Below are 22,051 nucleotides of genomic sequence, written 5' to 3'. Positions count from 1 at the left end.
AAACATATTTTCATTTCAGTGAACATAGTGGCCTTTTGGTATAGACATTCTATACAGTTGCATGAGAGAACTTCGCATTTTAACTATACTGAACAAAAATATAAACGCTTCTTTACATCCCTGTTAGTGACCATTTCTACTTTGCCAAGATAATCTATCCACCTGACAGGTGTGGCATATCAAGAAGCTGATTAAACATGATCATTACACAGGGGCATCTTGTGCTGGGGACAATAAAAGGCCACTCTAAAATGTGCAGTTGTGTCACACAACACAATGCCACAGATTTCTCAAGTTTTTAGGGAACGTGCAATTGGCATGCTAACTGCAGGAATGTCCACCAGAGCTGTTGCCTGAAAATTAAATGTTAATTTCTCTACCATAAGCCGCCTCCAATGTAATTTTCGAGAATTTGGCAGTACGTCCAACCGGCCTCACAACAGCAGACCACGTGTAACCACGCCAGCTCGGGACCACCACATCCAGCTTCTTCACCTGCGGGCTTGTCTGAGACAGCCAACAGGACAGCTGATGAAACTGTGGGTTTGCACAACCAAAGTATTTCTGCACAAACTGTTAGAAACCATCTCAGGGAAGCTCATCTGCGTGCTCATCATCCTCACCGACTTCAGTGGGAAATAATCACCTTTGATGGCCACTGGAGAAGTGTGCTCTTCCTGGATGAATCTCGGTTTCAACTGTACCGGGCAGATGGCTGACAGCGTGTATTGTGTTGTGTGGGCGAGTGGTTTGCTTATGTCAATGTTGTGAACAGAGTGCCCCATGGTGGCAGTGGGGTTATGGTGTGGGCAGGCATAAGCTATGAACAATGAAAACATTTGCATTTTATGGATCACCTCATGCTTCAGCATGATAATGCACAGCCCCATGTGGCAAGGATCTGTACAGAATTCCTGGAAGCTGAAAATGTCCCAGTTCTTCCATGGCCTGCATACTCACCAGGCATATCATCAATTGTGCATGTTTGAGATGCTCTGGATCTACGTGTACGTCAACGTGGTCTAGTTCCCCATCAATATCCGGCAACTTTGCACAGCCATTGAAAAGGATCGGTACAACATTCCACAGGCCATAATCAACAGCCTGATCAATTCTATGTGAATTGCATGAGGCAATTGGTGGTCACACCAGATACTGACTGGTTTTCTGGTACACGCCCATACTTTTGTTTGAAAGTTATCTGTATTCCCAGTCATAGAAAAGCCATAGATTAGGGCCTAATGGATTTATTTGAATTGACAGATTTCCTTATATGAACTGTAACAGTAACAACTTTGAAATTGTTGCGCGTTGCGTTTATATTTTTATTCAGTGTACATAGTTTTCAAATTGTGGCGCAACATCCACTGACTATGAATAGTAGTCGTGACCCAAAAGTTTTGAGAATTACACAAATATGAATTTCCACAAAGTTTGCTGTTTCAGTGTCTTTAAATATTTTTTATCAGATGTTACTATGGAATACTGAAGTATAATTACAAGCATTTCATATGTGTTAAAGGCTTTTATTGACAATTACATGAAGTTGATGCAAAGAGTCAATATTTGCAGTGTTGACCCTTCTTTGTCAAGACCTCTGCAATCCACCCTGGAATGCTGTCAATTAACTTCTGGGCCACATCCTGACTGATGGCAGCCCATTCTTGCATAATCAATGCTTGGAGTTTGTCAGAATTTGTGGGTTGTTGTTTGTCCACTCGCCTCTTGAGGATTGACCACAAGTTCTCAATGGGATTAATGTCTGGGGAGTTTCCTGGCCATGGACCCAAAATATCGATGTTTTGTTCCCCAGAGCCACTTAGTAATCACTTTTGATCTTATGGCAAGGTGCTCCATCATGCTGGAAAAGGCATTGTTCGTCACCAAGCTGTTCCTGGATGGTTGGGAGAAGTTGCTCTCGGAGGATGTGTTGGTACCATTCTATATTCATGGCTGTGTTCTTAGGCAAAATTGTGAGTGAGCCCACTCCCTTGGCTGAGAAGCAACCCCACACATGAATGGTCTCAGGATGCTTTACTGTTGGCATGACACAGGACTGATGGTAGCGCTCACCTTGTCTTCTCTGGACAATATTTTTTCCACAAACAATTGGAAAGGGAATTCATCAGAGAAAATGACTTTACCCCAGTCCTCAGCAGTCAAATCACTGTACCTTTTGCAGAATATTAGTCTGTCTCTGATGTTTTTCCGGGAGAGAAGTGGCTTCTTTGCTGGCCTTCTTGACACCAGGCCATCCTCCAAAAGTCTTCGCCTCACTGTGCGTGCAGATGCACTCACACCTGCCTGCTGCCATTCCTGAGCAAGCTCTGTACTGGTGGTGCCCCGATCCCGCAGCTGAATCATCTTTAGGAGACGGTCCTGGCACTTGCTGAACTTTCTTGGGCGCCCTGAAGCCTTCTTCACAACAATTGAACCACTCTCCTTGAAGTTCTTGATGATCCGATAAATGGTTGATTTATGTGCAATCTTACTGGCAGCAATATCCTTGACTGTGAAGCCCTTTTTGTGCAAAGCAATGATGACGGCACGTGTTTCCTTCCAGGCAACCATGGTTGACAGAGGAAGAACAAAGATTCCAAGCACCACCCTCCTTTTGAAGCTTCCAGTCTGTTATTCAAACTCAATCAGCATGACAGAGTGATCTCCAGCCTTGTCCTCGTCAACACTCACACCTGTGTTAACGAGAGAATTACTGACATGATGTCAGCTGGTCCTTTTGTGGCAGGGCTGAAATGCAGTGGAAATGTTTTTGGGGGATTCAGTTAATTTGCATCGCAAAGAGGGACTTTGCAATTAATTGCAATTCAACTGATCCCTCTTCATAACATTCTGGAGTATATGCAAATTGCTATCATACAAACTGAGGCAGCAGACTTTGTGAAAATTAATATTTGTGTCATTCTCAAAACTTTTGTCCACGACTGTACTGCCTTTCGGTGCAATTATTTTTAAATGCCAAACGTCATTAACTGAACATAAAACTGGACATAAACCACTACTGCACCATTCAGGGTAACGTTCGTTATATTGTTTGTGTGACCAATGGGACTAATAGTTTTTGCTTTATCTCAATACAAACTTTTACGGCTTTATGAGTAAACACATTTTATTACATGCAGCCCCCAAACAAACAGTCAACAATCTTTTCAAAACACACAGCAGCAATGGCGAGGTACACTACATATTTATAAAAGTATGTGGACACCTTTTCAAATGAGTGGATTCGGCTATTTCAGCAACACCCATTGCTGACAGGTGGATAAAATTGAGCACACAGCCATGCAATCTCCATAGACAAACATTGTCAGTAGAATGGCCTAAGAGCTCAGTGACTTTCAATGTGGCACCGTCATAGGATGCCACCTTTCCAACAAGTCAGTTCGTCAAATTTCTGCCCTGCTAGAGCTGCCCCGGTCAACAGTAAGTGCTGTTATGGTGAAGTGGAAAAGTCTAGGAGCAACAACGGCTCAGCCGCGAAGTGGTAGGCCACACAAGCTCACAGAACGGGACCGCCAAGTGCTGAAGCGCGTAACACATAAATATTGTCTGCAGTGGGAACGCGTTCTCTGGAGTGATGAATCACGCTTCACCATCTGGCAGTTCGATGGACGAATCTGGGTTTGGCGGATGCCAGGAGAATGCTACCATAGTGCAAACTCAATTTTGGTGGAGGAGGAATAATGGTCTGGGGCTGTTTTTCATGGTTCGGGCTAGGCCCATTTAGTTCCAGTGAAGGGAAATCTTAACGATACGTCATACAATGACATTCTAGACGATTCTGTGCTTCCAATTTTGTGGCAACAGTTTGGGGAAGGCCCTTTCCTGTTTCAGCATGACAATGCCGTGTACAAGAACTTGACTGGCCTGCACAGAGCCCTGACCTCAACTCCAACGAATACCTTTGAGATTAATTGGAAAGCAGATTGCAAGCCAGGCCTAATTGCCCAACATCAGTGTCCGACCTCACTAATGCTCTTGTGGCTGAATGGAAGCAAGTCTCTGCAGCAATGATCTAGTGGAAAGCCTTCCCAGAACAGTGAAAGCTGTTATAGCAGCAAAGGGGGGACCGACTCCATATTAATGCCCATGATTTTGGAATGAAATGTTTGACAAGGAGGTGTCCACATACTTTTGGTCATGTAGAGTATATTTGACCTCGAAACATGAAAAATACAACTTCTCACAAGTAAAGCCAGCCACCACAACCACTATAAGCTTATACAGATCACAATTACATTATGACATTTCTAGAGATGCGTCCCAAATGGCACCTTATCCCCTATGCAGTGAGATACTTTTGACCAGAGCCCTGGTCAAAAATAGTGCACTATAAAGGGAATAGGGAGACATTTAAGACACACCATAGATCTCATCTCCGACAGCCAAATGCAGCAGAATAGGTTGACTGTGGGGGAATTGCTTTGCTCCAACTGTTGATACATCTTTTAAAACACAAACACCTGGTTTCCATGCAGCGGGATGGATGCAATGTCAAAGCCTGAGGAAAATAATATTACCTGAGTAAAACAACACAAGTTTATGAGTAAATATGAGAGCAAAGTACAATGCCTTGTAAAAGATAACAAGGACCAAGGAAAACGGTTATATCAAATTATTCAGAACTACGAAAACATCGACAAAGAAAACATGCTGAGCATTTTCTTACAAGGAAACACAATTGATACAGTATTTCAAACAACATGTTGACGAATGGACAATGCATGACATCAGCAAAACATCCAAATATGTATTCCAGATAAGCCATCGTTGTTTGTGTTGGATCATTGTTAGGCACTTATGGCTGATGAAAATACAATAAAAACACATTAAACATGAGAAGAAGAGTTCGCAAAGTTGGCAAAACGGCACAAACAGATCTGCTACCAGGCTCATTTTTTTATCACAATATGGGTTTTGAAATGATGGTGACGATCAAACACATTAGATGCAATATTAATAATTGGTATTGTTTTGGCAGATTCTCTCATCATTGGACATCAATATGATGGACATATTAAACACAAACAAAACATATATTTTCTCTCAAATATGTAAACAGTCAGCAAGTAACTTTACAGCATGTTTACGCAAACACTTCGGATTTCTTTCACTGACCCATAGCTAGTGAATGCATGGTCTATATCCATCCACATGGAGACAACAAGCATGCCTCTGAGAAGCTTCTGACATGTTTAGAAGTTATCACAACATGATTAATCCAACTACACAATGCTCACAACAACCTCACTTACAAAATCATCAGAACAGCAAATACAATTTTTTTGTTTGTAAAGCGTTTGTCAGTTAGCATAGTTGGATATGTCGGGGTGAAGGACGGTGCATGCGATGCAATCAGTTTCAGACACTGTTGGGGTTGTAGCAGAGCATGTTGAGCTGCAGGTTCTCGTCCCAGTGTCTGAGGATGATAAAGAGCTGGTTGGCAGCAGACTTGACCGAGGCTAAGTCCTTTCCTTCAGGGATGCTCTGGGCACTGAGCCACATGCTAGCCTTAGCTGCTATCAGCTCCCACTCTATGAAGTAGCTGGCCGAGCTGTGCTCCAGCCAGGCCAGGGCTACAGCCGTGGCCCACACCATGCCCTCCGTATCCAGCCTCTTCTCAGACCCAAGGGGCGCTGCTGGGGGGGTTTCCACACTCTCTGACTCCGAGCCCCATCCCCCGTCAGTCAGGGAATGAGGGTAGAGAGGGGGCTCGGCGTAGGTGGTAGGGGTGGAGGGGCCGCCCAGGAAGAAAAGAGAAGATCCTGGCCCACCCTCCATCCGGAGACTCCTGGCCAGGTGTGAGGGGCTGTGGCCCGTCTGGCTGTGGCTGCTGACAGCCAGGTCTCCAGTCTGGTGGTGGCCCGCCAGGCTGGTCTCTGTTACCTTAGCTGAGCTCTCAAATGGAGACGGAGAGGTGGACTTGTGGCTGTCCTCTGCAGTGCTGCTGTCTGAGCGGCAACTGGCTGAGTGGGAGACGTGGTGACTCAGACTGACCCGGTGGCTGGTGAAGGGAGATGTCCACTTCAGCTTGTCCATGTGCACATTGATGGCCTCACACAGAGCGCTGTCCAGGCAGAACGCACCACACGCCAACTGTAAGGACACCTGTACCAGAGAGAGGGAGATGTAGGGTGTAAAAAGATAAACATTTATATTTTCAAAAAGGTGGCGTTTTGTCACCACTGACCACGCACCAGAGGAATGTAGTCTTTTTTTTCATTCTCGCTCTCCCCTACAGAGTTGCTGGTTTTGCTGTGTGAGCCAAACATGAAGCCCCTGGCAGCCCGGGTCAGGAGTCTTGTCCGGCTGAGAGTCAGCCTGTAGAGGACAGGAGAGAGATGCAGCATCTCAAGATCAACTTCAAGTTTCATTCATTGCCATTTGTAAGCACAAATACATACACTGGATTTTCTCTGTGACATAACGAAGCATACGCAGCCCTTATTTCCTGCTCCTAGCATAACCCTGCCATTCTCAGCACATACCTATAGTTCAACATAAGTGAAATTGTTTTCCTTTTGAGAATGGAGGGGAAAGGGACATTTTTCCAACACTGGGAAATGCACAAATGATGCATAGCGGAAAAAGGCGACTGAGTGGTAATGTGTGCCTGAGAGATAAGACTGGGTGAGATGAGGATGAAATGGAGAAAGGTGACATTACATCACACAAAAAACAATGTACTCGAAGTAGGGATGTCCCCAACTAAAACTAATCTTACAAAATGTTAAAACGTGTACTTTTCCATATATGTGATTTGTTTAAGGAAACTAGGCAAATGTCGCACGTCACTACTTCAGAGGAGAGGGATGTGAACATAAACATTTATTTTCTTATCAAAATGTTTTTTTTGGGTAGAAATGCCTTCTGAAACATCTGAACTTTCATGTGCCTTAATAACAAACTTGTATTCCATCCATAAATATAAATACATTTTTGAAATTCCGAGCCTAGTTGGTTAAGTCACGGAAAAAGACAGGAATTTTACCGCTAGCCATGATTGGCTGAATGGGCTGGACATGCCGGGAGATGAGTTTGGATTGGTCTGCCATGTAGCATGCTTCTGTTTGTAACGTGAGCTGTTCAGTATGTGTTGCTAGTCCTTTCTACCGCGCCATTTCAAAAAAATTAAACGTTAGCCATCGAGAACTACAAAAGTTTTCTCGACAACATTGATGCCCTGAATTTAGCAGGTGCTATCAACAGTTCAGTTGGAAAAAGTGATGGACTACTTTCTGCACACGCCACGGTCAGTGTGAACCGGAGTGACTTGACACAACAATCGGCCAAACAAGATGTAGCTACAAATAAAGCATAGTTAAATGGTTCCAGTCTGCCGTGAAATGTTCATCCATGTATACAGGTAAGAGTCTAGCTACATTTTCAGATAAACGTTTCTAATTTAGTCAGAAAGTCATTTTTATTGCAAGTTAAAGCGTTCTGTTAGTTAGCCAACGAATGTTAGCTTTCTGGCTCACTAGCTAACTTTACGTGTATGATCTGTCAAATAATATTATTCGAATCAGAAATCAATTTGCATTTCTAGTTAAAGAAAAAATAACACATGACATTTTGTCCCCTTTCATGCTGAGTGGTTATCGAAAGGGAGAAATCTGGAAAGATTTTTAAATAGGCTATGTTGAGGAACTCTCAATGGATGTAAAAACAGACTTTGTTTACTTGCTGTTTGAGGCAAAATAAAAAAAATACCTTGGGAAGCTCCACAGTAATGGTGAGTTATGACAATCAGAGATAGTAGCAGATCCCAAAATGGGCACATTTATAGGCCTACATTTGCGCCCAGGCCAGGTAGCCTAGGCCTACTTCTACACGTAATCAGATGGGTGTCCTTACTCAAAATTGACAGGAGCGCTCCAAGAAAAAGACAATTAATAAATGAACAACTCGTAAATGGAATGAAATAAGCAAAAACACGTGTAGCCTAGTAAGACTGTATCAGTTAATATATTGAATGTATTAACAGAAATGACCTTAACCAAACAAACATTGTAGATGAGAAATGATGGAAATTAATGATAGGCTAAATATACTACTGGTGATACTGGTGTGCCATCCATATGGCCTATTCAATGGATTAGTCCACTCAGACAGGCGTGAATCAGACCGGTGTCTCATGAGCCAAAATGTTTTTTTTCCCAAATGTTGTTATGTTACAGACTTATTCTAAAATTGATTAAATTAAAATGTTTCCCTCATCATTCTCTGAATACTAATGTGCAAAAATATGTAAACCTGTTTTCGCTTTGTCATGAGGGGGAAAAACTATTTCATACATTTTAGAATAAGGCTGTAACGTAACAAAATGTGGAAAACGTCAAAGGGTCTGAATACTTTCCAAACGCACTCCATTTGCCACTGCTCTACTAAAAAAATATTGGTCAACCAACCGCCTATCGACCAAACAATCAACCAGTCGACTAAATGGGGTCAGTCCTAGCTCGAGTCACTAGATCTAGCAGGTGCCCTCAGACTATAGAGTAACCGGAAGTAACAACTATCAGTTGGCAATGAGACAGCACTAGCAGTCTAGTTAGTATTTTATTCTCCACCCTGGCCCTCTCCATCACCCACCTGGCTGAGAAGAGGCTCTCCACCAACTTCTGTGATTGGTCTGAGGTCACAGACGGGCTCCTCTGGGGGGCTGAGAGAGACAGAGAGAGAAAGACAATCAGTCAAGTTAGTTTTCCATTTAGCTCTCTCTCCTCTCTACCCTGAGCATCACGACTACACTCCACATGACACCACCACACAGTACACAGATAAGACACCCACAGAAGGTTGGATGCCACAGCAGAGGACAAACACAATCTATCTATCTGTGTGTGTGTGTGTGTGTGTGTGTGTGTGTGTGTGTGTGTGTGTGTGTGTGTGTGTGTGTGTGTGTGTGTGTGAGCGTGCATGTTTAGACGCTATCAATGTAGACCATAAGAAAACAAATGGGCTTTTTAATGAAGACATTAATATTATTTGCGAGCCAGTGATTTTCCATGAAAGCAAAACAGGCCAGATAAAAACTCACCATTTGTAAAGCTGCTTCTTTCCCAGCCAGAGGATGAGGGGGTGCTGCATGGAGAGGCCCCATCTTCCACACCTAAAACCCAGCAAAAAGATAGGTCAATGTCATTTGAAAAGTTTCACTGTGGACAACATGAATAGTATACTACACAGGTAAAACACTCAAAGCATATTCATTCATTTGACTGTGGTATGTGGTTGTCTCACCTAGCTATGTTAATATGAATGCACTAACTGTAAGTTGCTCTGGATAAGATCATCTGCTTAATTACTCAAATATAAAATGTAAATGTTTTACATACAGATCTCACATTACTGTATTGATTCAAAAATATTGTTCACAGATGTATTCTTTGTACAGTTTTTTTAAATTGAATGTAGTTATTTGTTACATTTGACTGAAACCTAGCAGTACTACTTGTTTTTCTGAGAGTGAGGCGGATATATAGCGTTTTGCCTAAAAACACGATTATTTGTCCCTCTGAAATGAAACCATCAATTGATAGATTTCGAACAAATACATGTCTGTCATTGCACAACCCCATGCCACAATTAGATAGTCAAAAAACACACAACCTATTTCATAACTTCTTTAAACAATAAAAGCTAATTTCAACATTTCTGAAAATAGCGTTTTGGAATGAAGCTTTTCATATAGAAATGACTAAAAACCTGTCAGATCTGTCTGTTTGGCAGGTGTATGACCTCTTCAAACTATCACCTGTCACACATTTTCACACATTCTTCTAATATGTAGTACGGTAAAGGTCTTACTGGGGTGCAGATGCCCGTCCTCAGCCTCCTCTGACATGCAGCCAGACTGGGAGCGGCCCAGTCCGATGGAGTAAACCTGGTTCTTCCTGCTCCCCGAGCGAGAGCCCCACTTCAGACCCTCACCTGAAACACCCAACAGAGACACAGTGTATTTCCTAACCTAAAGGATGACAGCAGTCTTAGAACTGTTCACATTTGTGGTATTAAAGGACAAAGTTACCTTGATTTTTAATAAAGGTCTGAAGAAGAGTCAATGGTTAAAATAAGCATTAAAAAAACTCCCATCCATTCAATGTGAACGTATGCATACCAAGAATTCTAAAAAGTTTTGGAGAATAACTTTCTCCATGGAGAATAAGAGCAACTCCTCCCAGCTGCCCACTGCACTGAGGCTAGGAAACACTGTCACCACCGATAAATCTACGATAATCGCTAATTTCAATAAGCATTTTCTACGGCTACCCCTACCTCGGCCAACAGCTCTGAACCCCCCCCCCCCCCCCCCATCCCAGCTGATGTTCCGAAAAATGTTCCGCAAATTCTGTATCCCTACAAATCAGCTGGGCTAGACAATCTGGACCCTCTCTTTCTGAAATTATCAAACGAAATTGTTGCAAACCCTATTACTAGCCTGTTCAACCTCTCTTTCGTATCGTCTGAGATCCCCAAAGATTGGAAAGCTGCCGCGGTCATCCCCCTCTTCAAAGGGGGAGACGCTCTAGACCCAAACTGTTAGACCTATATCCATCCTGCTCTGCATTTCTAAAATCTTCAAAAGACAAGTTAACAAACAGATCACCGACCATTTTGAATCCCACGTACCTTCTCCACTACGCAATCTGGTTTCTGAGCTGGTCATGGGGGCACCTCAGCCATGCTCAAGGTCCTAAATGATATCATAACCGCCATCGATAAAAGACCGTACTGTGCAGCCGTCTTCATCGACCTGGCCAAGGCTTTCAACTCTGTCAATCATCGCATTCTTATCGGCAGACTCAATAGCCTTGGTTTCTCAAATGACTGCCTTGCCCGTTTCACCAACTACTTCTCAGACAGAGTTCAGTGTGTCAAATCAGGGGGCCTATTGTCCGGACCTCTGGCAGTCTATATGGGGAGGCCAAAGGGTTCAATTCTCGGGCAGACTCTTTTCTCTGTAAATATCAATGATGTCGCTCTTGCTGCTGGTGATTCTCTGATCCACCTCTGCACAGACGACACCATTCGGTTTACATCTGGCCCTTCTTTGGACACTATGTTAACAAACCTCCAGACGAGCTTCAGCTTTAACTCTGTGTTGTTGTTTTTGTCGCACTGCTCTGCTTTATCTTGGCCAGGTCACAGTTGTAAATGAGAACTTGTTCTCAACTGGCCTACCTGGTTAAATAAAAATGAACAGGAGTGTCTCACCTGGGTTGATGTAGTCGATTAAGGTCTGTAGATATTCATTAGTGTCCAGATCAACAGGGACAAATGCAGTGTATTTACTGAGAATGTTACAGGCCTTGCTGGTGTGGATGGCATACAACTGGCATCTTCTGCCAGAACCTGGAAAATAACATGTTATTAACCTGTTAACACCTTATCATCTTTGATTTACATAAATTCCATTATAAAACTGATTTGAAGGAGTAAACTATTACCAAAACAAAACAATAAAAGACAATCACTCCGAAGGATACCATTTATGACTGAATTCAGGTTGTGTCAAATTTTCAAGGTTAGCTTTTTCTACAGATTCAGAGCTTCAAAATGGTGTATCATACACTGCAGTTAGGGGAAATGTGATAAACGTTGTGGCAGACGGCAGGGAGAGGTGAGTGGTTATTGAGGGGAGATATCTTGCAGCCCACTGGCTCCACCCCCGAGCCTTATATGGACTTCCTGCCCCAAATAGACAAGGCTGTAGATCGTTAAGCCAGGGATTGCTTGGGGATAAAGGAGGAAGCAGCCTGCACAAAGGGTCAGAGTGGGAGAAGAGAGAATAATATCTGTGAGACTACCCGTTGTGACCTGGACTGTCGGATTACCCCACTTGTGTACTGCATTGGCTGAGGACCCGAGTTTTAGGATTACCCCTGGAGAACGGAACAGACAACGAGAATGGCTTGTGGACTGTGAAGTAATTGGTGAATTCCCCCTTCTTCCCCAGTGTACAAAAATCCCTAAGAACTTCCCATTTGCATTCTAGTTGTGCTACTGGTGTATGTTTTGTTATTGAACTTGGTGATGTGGAAACCCCACACCCTTGAGCGTGCTACATATGGTGGAGAATGTGGAGAGGCCAAACCAAGCTCAATAACGAAACAGACACAAAGCACAATGGAAGACTTGGTGAAACAGCTAGTGGAGGCGAACATAGCACAGCAGGCTATGCATCAGGAGCTGCTGGCGGAACAGCGTCACCAGAATGTCCTTCCTGTTTGGCCCTGTCCGGGGGTGTCCTCGGATTGGGCCACAGTGTCTCCTGACCCCTCCTGTCTCAGCCTCCAGTATTTATGCTGCAGTAGTGTGTCGGGGGGCTAGGGTCAGTTTGTTATATCTGGAGTACTTCTCCTGTCCTATTCGGTGTCCTGTGTGAATTTAAGTGTCCTCTCTCTCTTTCTCTCTTTCTTTCTCTCTCTCGGAGGATCTGAGCCCTAGGACCATGCCTCAGGACTACCTGACATGATGACTCCTTGCTGTCCCCAGTCCACCTGGCCATGCTGCTGCTCCAGTTTCAACTGTTCTGCCTTATTATTATTTGACCATGCTGGTCATTTATGAACATTTGAACATCTTGGCCATGTTCTGTTATAATCTCCACCCGGCACAGCCAGAAGAGGACTGGCCACCCCACATAGCCTGGTTCCTCTCTAGGTTTCTTCCTAGGTTTTGGCCTTTCTAGGGAGTTTTTCCTAGCCACCGTGCTTCTACACCTGCATTGCTTGCTGTTTGGGGTTTTAGGCTGGGTTTCTGTACAGCACTGAGATATCAGCTGATGTACAAAGGGTTATATAAAACATTTTGATTTGATTTGAATGCTCTCCTGCAAGCTGAACTCAGCCAGCTGACAGCCGCCCAGGCCGGCATAGCGGCAGGCGCAGCAGTCTCTCGTCCCAAACCCAGTAGGTTTATACTGAAGCTGACAGAGGCTGTTGACATTGAGGCTTACCTACATGCTTTCGAGAGGACGGCGGCTAAGGAGAAATGGCCCCATGAGCAATGGGCCAGCCTACCTGCACCCTTCCTGTCGGGCGCGACACAGAAGACCTATCAGGATCTGACGGTTGACCAGGTGATGCATTACAGGGTGCTGAAAAAGGAAATCCTGCACCGGTATGGTTACACCTTGATTAGCAGGACACAAAGATTCCATGATTGGGCGTATGATCTTACAGCATCCCGCCGATCACAAATGCATGATCTAATTGGGTTGGCCAAGAGCAGGCTAACTGCTAAACCCCTGACGCTCACGACCATCGAAAGTGGTCATAGATAAACTGATACGCTCTCTCCCGTTCGAAGCTAAATAGTTAGCCAGCCAAGCTAACACGCAGATCAGCTGGTAGTACTGGTGGAAGGCCAACAGGTGGCTTTGTAAGCCAGACTGGAGGGAGAGGTGGCGAGTCTGGAAGACATGTTCCCAATGGACCATGAGTTGGCACCAGAGCCCGCCTCTCTAGCGGGCCGGTTCGGCACGGCCCAACTGGAGGATCCCAACTTGGCCAGTGCTCTCCAGCAGGTGACCGTGGTGGACAGAAAGCCCGTGGAGGGGGTAAGTCAAATAACCTACCCCCATTTCTCTATAAAGAAGTTGCTATATCAGGCCGTGAAGAAGAATGATGAATGTCTGGAGTTGTTGTTGGTGCCTCGTCCCTTTGTAACATCTGTCCTGAAGTTGGCACACTCACATCTTCTTGGGGCTCACCTAGGGGTGGAGAAGACCTTAGACAGGATCAAGGCATGATTTTACTGGCCAGGAGTGAAGAAAGCAGTGGAAGAATACTGCTGTAGTTGCACAGAGTGCCCACAGGTGGTGCCAAAACCCCATTTTCCCAGTCCCTTAATAGCCCTACCCATTATTTCAGTTCCTTTCAGCAGGGCTGCAATGGACCTGGTGGGACCTCAACCAGAAGAGCAACTGAAGGCACCAATACATTCGGGTGATTCTGAATTATGCACCAGGTACCCAGAAGCCATTCTCCTGCGCACCATGGCCACCAAGGGAATTGCATGTGAGTTGGTCATGCTGTTCTCCCGGGTAGGCATTCCTGACGAGAGATTGACCGACCAGGGCTCCCCGTTCATGTCACGGATCATGAAGAATCTATGCAAGCTAATGAAAATAACCCAGTTGCTCACCTCAGTGTATCACCCTCAGACAGATGGATTGGTGGAAAGATTCAATCAAACCCTGAAGCAGATGAAAAAGAAGTTGATGGAGGCTGACGGAAAGAATTGGGACCAGCTGCTACCCTACCTGATGTTCTCAATCTGAGAAGTGCTCCTAGCTTCAACAGGATTCTCTCCCTTTGAACTCCTGTACGGGAGATAACCCCCGAGGACTGCTGGACGTGGCTAAAGAAGCCTGGGAACAGCAACCGGATGGCAACCCTGTGGCCCCTGGTACGGGAACATATGATGGAGGCCCAAGCGCGGGTGTACAACAGAGGAGCACAACGAAGGGACTTTCAGCCAGGAGACCAAGTGTTTGTCAACACAGCAGAATGTATGTTTTTGGCCCGATGGAGCATGCCATACAATGTCATTGAGAAGGTGGGTGCAGTTAACTATAGGGTCAGACAGCCGGTACGTAGGCATCTGACCCAGATTTACTATGTGAATTTGCGAAAGAAATGGAATGCATGTGATGTACTCTATTTTCCGGATAAAGGCTACCACAGAGACTGAGCCGATGGAGGTGCCAATGGGGAAGCAGCTGAGCCATGCCCAGAAGCAGGAGCTGAGGGAGTTGGTCGGCCGGAACCAAGATGTGTTCTCCAGTGAACCAGGATACACCGATCTGGTACAGCACAGCATCATCACCAAACCCAGGAAAAAGGTGAAGTTGAGACCCTACCGGAAGCAAGGAGAGAGGCTGTCAGGACCGAGGTAAAAACGATGTTGGAAGCTGATATAATCGAAGAGTCAAATAGTGAGTGGTGCAGCCCCATTGTGTTGGTGCCGAAACCAGACGGCACCTTTCGATTCTGTAATGATTTTAGAAAGGTAAATTAAATCTCAATGTCCAACGCCCACCCCATGCCCTGAATTGATGAATTAATCGAACGGCTAGGGACTGCCCGATTTAAAAGCATGCTCGACCTGACAAAGGGTTATTGGCAGGTGCCCTTAGCTCTCGAGGCATGGGAGAAAACTGCTTTTGTCACCCTGGACGGACTGTTCCATTATAAGAAGCTGCACGGGCCCCCGGCCACCTTCAAGAGGTTGATGGACTGGGTTCTCCGACCCCATTGGTAGTACGCGGCGGCATACATTAACGATATTGTGATCCAGGGGAGCGAGTGGGAGACACATCTAAACCAAGTGAGTGTGGTATTGCAGGCCTTACGGGAGGCAGGGCTAACAGCGAACCCAAATAAATATTGGCTCGGCTTGCGGGAGGCTGAGTACCTGGGGTACATGATCGGGAGGGGATGTGTCAAACCCCAGGTGAAGAAAGTGGAGGCGCCCCTTCACAAAGAAGCAGGTACGCACGTTTGCGGGGTTGACTAGTTACTACCGGAGACTTATTCCACACTTTGCCTCCCTAGCCAGCCCCCTGACAGAACTGACCAGGAGCCATCTACCAGCCCAGGTGATGTGGACCGAGGAGACGGAGAAAGCCTTCCAGGACCTAAAGGGAGCACTGTGTTCTGGACCCGTGCTGGTGACACCGGACTTCTCCAAACCACTGGTGGTACAGACCGATGTGTCCGAAACAGGGGTGGATGCCATCCTATCACAGTCATGTACATTGGCCGGAAGATGTTGCCGCGGAAACAAAGATATTCCACTGTGGAGAAAGACTGTGTAGCGATCAAGTGGGCGCTGGAAACACTGAAGTATTACTTATTGGGATGGCCCTGTGGACTGTGAAGTAATTGGTGAATTCCCACTTCTTCCCCAGTGTAAAAATATCCCTAATAACTTCCCATTTGCATTCTAGTTGTGCTACTGGTGTATGTTTTGTTATTGAACTTGGTGACGTGCTACAATATGTTATATAACTTTGGAGATAAGTAGGAGAAAAATGCCATTCAATTATTTTTACTACCATTTAGCAATGTTCACAACTTCAGCCTTAGACCCACCCATCTCTAAGAATTCATATGTAAACGCATGAGTCAGCATGACATTCTCCTCCAGAATGTAGTCTCTCTGTTATCACCCTCCCTTATCTCAGCCAATCATGGATCCTGCCTTTCTCCCTATATAGCTCAGTGCTTTCGACTGGGCTAAACTCATTTTGAGATTTTTTTCTTCATATTTACAGATCCCATACAAGTTTGTAGTTAAGGCATATGAAAGTTAACATGTTCAAGAAGGCATTTCTGCAACAACAAAAAATAATAATATATTTTTTACATTTAACACCCCTACTGTGATGTAGGAAATCACATCAATCACCCCGATCCTGAATCCGGTCACATTTGAGCAATGAGATATTACCCATGTCTTACGCACCATGCTCAATCTCACACTCCTTATCTGCCATGTTTTCAAAATCCTGAATAATGGAACGTCCAGCCAGATGATGGAACGTTTCGTTCCACAGTTCCTCGTGAACTTTCTCTTCCCGCTCTCTGCCCTTCAGGTAGGGGTTTATGTCAAAGGTCACCTCCCACTTGACTGGCTTCCCGCAGAGCAGGCCCGACACCACGGCCTTACAGTCCCCCTTCACCACCTCTTGACAGTCTGGGGTGGTGTTCAGATCTGTCGTGGCTGGAAGCTCCTGGGGGGTTTCTATCTCACACAGCTGATTGGGGTAGCAGTCTGGTAACACAACAATGAGAAGTTAGACGTCTTGTCTGGGATATCAGTTATTTGATCGATTAGTGTGTCTACTATTTCTCAATGTTAGGGTGAGTGGGAGGGCTGTGGTTGTGGAAGCACCTGCGTCTCCTAAGCTGCCGACAGAAGGGTCAGTGGAGGAGGAGCAGTCCTCCCAACCGGTGCTCCTGGTTCCTCCTGGAGCGTGCTCTGGGTCAGCCCTGCTCCTGGTGGTTTCGGCCTGCAGGTTGGAGCCGGGGGGCTGGGCCTGCTCTGGATCCGCCTCTTGAGGAGCCCACTCCAGATGGGGGGAGGGTGTGTGAGAAGCGCCGTTGGTAGGGCGCTCCCTGGAACCCGTGGCAGATGTGGCACACAGGTTCACTAGCTGTGGCTGTCAGGGGTTAAACATAAAGGTACATGTTTAGCTAAATACTATGACCAAAGATGTTATTAAACTTTATTACAATGTTAATTTAAGTCCAGAATAATTGCAATACATTCACTGACTTACTCCCCACGAATGTGAACCGACCATAGACTAATTGCGACCATGCCCATTCAGGCAAGAAGCTCACTTAAGTGTTAATAAGGACCATTACAGTGATGGCATTGTGCATGCAGTAATGATAGACTCAGTCATCAGAGCAACGTGTTTTTGCCCATTCCACTGATTACAGTGGTTCCAAAACTTTTTATAGTCCCGTACCCCTTCAAACATTCAACCTCCAGCTGCGTACCCCCTCTACTAGCACCAAGGTCAGCGCACTCTCAAATGTTGTTTTTTTGCCATCATTGTAATCCTGCCACACACACTATACAATACATTAATTAAACATAAGAATGAGTGTGAGTTTTTGTCACAACCCAGCTCGTCGGAAGTGACAAAGAGCTGTGTGTTGTCCTTGTTAATGCAGACAGAAGAGCTCCAACTTCTTAATCATAGCCTCAATTTTGTCCCGCACATTGAATATAGTTGCGGAAAGTCCTTGTAATCCTAGATTCAGATCATTCAGGCTGTCACGACTTCCACCGAAGTCGGTCCCTCTCCTTGTTCGAGTGGCGTTCGGCAGTCGACGTCACCGGCTTTCTAGCCATGGCCGATCCACTTTCATTTTCCATTTGTTTTTTCTTTGTTTTACACACCTGATTTCAATCCCACAATTACTGTTTCATTATTTAACCCTCTGTTCCCCCATGGGTTTTGTGAGTGATTGTTTATTGTATTTTCGGTCTGTCATGGTGTGCGTGTATTTGTTACTTTGTATATTTGTATATAACACTGTCACCACTGATAAATCCACCATAATTGAGAATTTCAATAAGCATTTTTCTACGGCTGGCCATGCTTTCCACCTGGCTACTCCTACCCCGGTCAACAGCACTGCACCCCCCACAACAACTCGCCCAAGCCTTCCCCATTTCTCCTTCTCCCAAATCTGCTCATCTGATGTTCTGAATGAGCTGCAAAATCTGGACCCCTACAAATCAGCCGGGCTAGACAATCTGGACCCTTTCTTTCTAAAATTATCTGCCAAAATTGTTGCCACCTCTATTACTAGCCTGTTCAACCTCTCTTTCGTGTCGTCTGAGATTCCCAAAGATTGGAAAGCAGCTGCGGTCATCCCCCTCTTCAAAGGGGGGGACACTCTTGACCCAAACTGCTACAGACCTATATCTATCCTACCATGCCTTTCTAAGGTCTTCGAAAGCCAAGTCAACAAACAGATTACCGACCATTTCGAATCTCACCATACCTTCTCTGCTATGCAATCTGGTTTCAGAGCTGGTCATGGGTGCACCTCAGCCACGCTCAAGGTCCTAAATGATATCTTAACCGCCATCGATAAGAAACATTACTGTGCAGCCGTATTCATTGATCTGGCCAAGGCTTTAGAGTCTGTCAATCACCACATCCTCATCGGCAGACTCGACAGCCTTGGTTTCTCAAATGATTGCCTCGCCTGGTTCACCAACTACTTCTCTGATAGAGTTCAGTGTGTCAAATCGGAGGGTCTGCTGTCCGGACCTCTGGCAGTCTCTATGGGGGTGCCACAGGGTTCAATTCTTGGACCGACTCTCTTCTCTGTATACATCAATGAGGTCGCTCTTGCTGCTGGTGAGTCTCTGATCCACCTCTATGCAGACGACACCATTCTGTATACTTCTGGCCCTTCTTTGGATACTGTGTTAACAACCCTCCAGGCAAGCTTCAATGCCATACAACTCTCCTTCCGTGGCCTCCAATTGCTCTTAAATACAAGTAAAACTAAATGCATGCTCTTCAACCGATCGCTACCTGTACCTACCCGCCTGTCCAACATTACTACTCTGGACGGCTCCGACTTAGAATACGTGGACAACTACAAATACTTAGGTGTCTGGTTAGACTGTAAACTCTCCTTCCAGACCCATATCAAACATCTCCAATCCAAAGTTAAATCTAGAATTGGCTTCCTATTTCGCAACAAAGCATCCTTCACTCATGCTGCCAAACATACCCTTGTAAAACTGACCATCCTACCAATCCTCGACTTTGGCGATGTCATTTACAAAATAGCCTCCAATACCCTACTCAACAAATTGGATGCAGTCTATCACAGTGCAATCCGTTTTGTCACCAAAGCCCCATATACTACCCACCATTGCGACCTGTACGCTCTCGTTGGCTGGCCCTCGCTTCATACTCGTCGCCAAACCCACTGGCTCCATGTCATCTACAAGACCCTGCTAGGTAAAGTCTCCCCTTATCTCAGCTCGCTGGTCACCATTGCATCTCCCACCTGTAGCACACGCTCCAGCAGGTATATCTCTCTAGTCACCCCCAAAACCAATTCTTTCTTTGGCCGCCTCTCCTTCCAGTTCTCTGCTGCCAATGACTGGAACGAACTACAAAAATCTCTGAAACTGGAAACACTTATCTCCCTCACTAGCTTTAAGCACCAACTGTCAGAGCAGCTCACAGATTACTGCACCTGTACATAGCCCACCTATAATTTAGCCCAAACAACTACCTCTTTCCCTACTGTATTTTATTTATGTATTTATTTTGCTCCTTTGCACCCCCATTATTTTTATTTCTACTTTGCACATTCTCCCGTTGCAAATCTACCATTCCAGTGTTTTACTTGCTATATTGTATCTACTTTGCCACCATGGCCTTTTTGCCTTTACCTCCCATCTCACCTCATTTGCTCACATCGTATATAGACTTGTTTATACTGTATTATTGACTGTATGTTTGTTTTACTCCATGTGTAACTCTGTGTCGTTGTATGTGTCGAACTGCTTTGCTTTATCTTGGCCAGGTCGCAATTGTAAATGAGAACTTGTTCTCAACTTGCCTACCTGGTTAAATAAAGGTGAAATAAAAATAAATAAATAAAATATTTGACATTTTGAGTAAAAGTACATTGATTACTCATATCTGCTGTCCTGCGCTAGACTCTCTACACCAGCTACACATAGGACCCATTACAGAATCACTCAGCCGAAGAATGGAGTCAGCAGGAGCAGACGCCCTCCCTGTTCCAGTGGAGGAGCGTGTTCAGCAGTACGCGACCATGTTGCAACGTCTGGGCACTGCCATGGATCGCGTGCTGCAGACTATGGATCGTTTAGAGAGAGGAGGTTTTTCAGCGCCTCCACCAGCCCCACTACAACAGGTCCCACTGTCCACCCCTCTTTCCCCTGGTCCCAGCGGGATTCGTCTCGCGCTCCCGAGGGAGTATGATGGGACGGCTGCCGGATGCCTGGCGACCGTCCACCTGGCTCCTTCAGGACGTGCGAGTGTGTCCGCCCTCATCTCCTGCCTCTCAGGCAAAGCCCTGGAGTGGGCCAACGCCGTATGGTGTGAGGGAGATGCGGCGTTATCATTACGCAGAGTTCACCCGCCGCTTTCGGGCAGTGTTCGTTCCACCTGAGGCAGGGGACGAGGAGCGCGCAAGATTAACCTTGGACTTCCGGTCCCTGCGGCCAGCGCGGGATGGAACGATAGGGCCCTGATCGATCACTACAGGTGCAGTCTGTGCGAGGACGTCCATCGGGAGTTGGCCTGCCGATACACCACCCTCACATTGGACCAGCTGGTGGACCTGTCCATCCGGCTGGACAACCTGCTGACTGCCTGTGGACGTCCGGATTGGGACCTGTCAGTTCCATCCCCCAGCACCTCCGCTCCGACGCCCATGGAGCTGGGAGGTGCTGCACTTAGGGCGACCGGAGGAGGGGCCATTCCCTGCAGCATCTGTGGCCGCAGAGGGCACACTGCTGGTCGGTGCTGGAGGGGTTCCTCAGAGAGTCGAGGCAGCAGGCAGGGCACTATCGTGTCACCCCAAGTGAGTTGGCACCAGGCTCACCCAGAGCCCCCTGTTGCTCACATGTACAGTGCCTTGCGAAAGTATTCGGCCCCCTTGAACTTTGCGACCTTTTGCCACATTTCAGGCTTCAAACATAAAGATATAAAACTGTATTTTTTTGTGAAGAATCAACAACAAGTGGGACACAATCATGAAGTGGAACGACATTTATTGGATATTTCAAACTTTTTTAACAAATCAAAAACTGAAAAATTGGGCGTGCAAAATTATTCAGCCCCCTTAAGTTAATACTTTGTAGCGCCATTTTTTTGCTGCGATTACAGCTGTAAGTCGCTTGGGGTATGTCTCTATCAGTTTTGCACATCGAGAGACTGACATTTTTTCCCATTCCTCCTTGCAAAACAGCTCGAGCTCAGTGAGGTTGGATGGAGAGCATTTGTGAACAGCAGTTTTCAGTTCTTTCCACAGATTCTCGATTGGATTCAGGTCTGGACTTTGACTTGGCCATTCTAACACCTGGATATGTTTATTTTTGAACCATTCCATTGTAGATTTTGCTTTATGTTTTGGATCATTGTCTTGTTGGAAGACAAATCTCCGTCCCAGTCTCAGGTCTTTTGCAGACTCCATCAGGTTCTTCCAGAATGGTCCTGTATTTGGCTCCATCCATCTTCCCATCAATTTTAACCATCTTCCCTGTCCCTGCTGAAGAAAAGCAGGCCCAAACCATGATGCTGCCACCACCATGTTTGACAGTGTTGATGGTGTGTTCAGCTGTGTTGCTTTTACGCCAAACATAACGTTTTGCATTGTTGCCAAAAAGTTCAATTTTGGTTTCATCTGACCAGAGCACCTTCTTCCACATGTTTGGTGTGTCTCCCAGGTGGCTTGTGGCAAACTTTAAACAACACTTTTTATGGATATCTTTAAGA

At 45.6% G+C, this 22,051-nt stretch overlaps 1 protein-coding gene across 1 annotated transcript in view; it reads right to left on the bottom strand.

The window, feature by feature from the left end:
- Positions 1-3,109: 3,109 nt before the first annotated feature.
- LOC110491065 (von Willebrand factor A domain-containing protein 5B1-like) overlaps positions 3,110-22,051 on the bottom strand; it is a 48,654-nt gene continuing 29,712 nt past the window's right edge. The window contains exons 15-22 of the mRNA XM_036946982.2: positions 16,927-17,194; positions 16,498-16,806; positions 11,239-11,376; positions 9,832-9,954; positions 9,062-9,133; positions 8,614-8,683; positions 6,216-6,339; positions 3,110-6,126 (exon numbers count right to left, since the gene is read on the bottom strand). Of these exons, the coding sequence (XP_036802877.2) occupies positions 5,380-6,126; positions 6,216-6,339; positions 8,614-8,683; positions 9,062-9,133; positions 9,832-9,954; positions 11,239-11,376; positions 16,498-16,806; positions 16,927-17,194 (1,851 nt within the window). The 3' untranslated portion in view covers positions 3,110-5,379. The remainder of the gene's footprint in view (positions 6,127-6,215; positions 6,340-8,613; positions 8,684-9,061; positions 9,134-9,831; positions 9,955-11,238; positions 11,377-16,497; positions 16,807-16,926; positions 17,195-22,051) is intronic.

Source organism: Oncorhynchus mykiss, chromosome 16 (assembly GCF_057628025.1).
Source record: "Oncorhynchus mykiss isolate SJ-2025 chromosome 16, ASM5762802v1, whole genome shotgun sequence".
NCBI classification, from domain to species: domain Eukaryota; kingdom Metazoa; phylum Chordata; class Actinopteri; order Salmoniformes; family Salmonidae; genus Oncorhynchus; species Oncorhynchus mykiss.
This window is presented reverse-complemented; position numbering and strand designations above follow the sequence as displayed.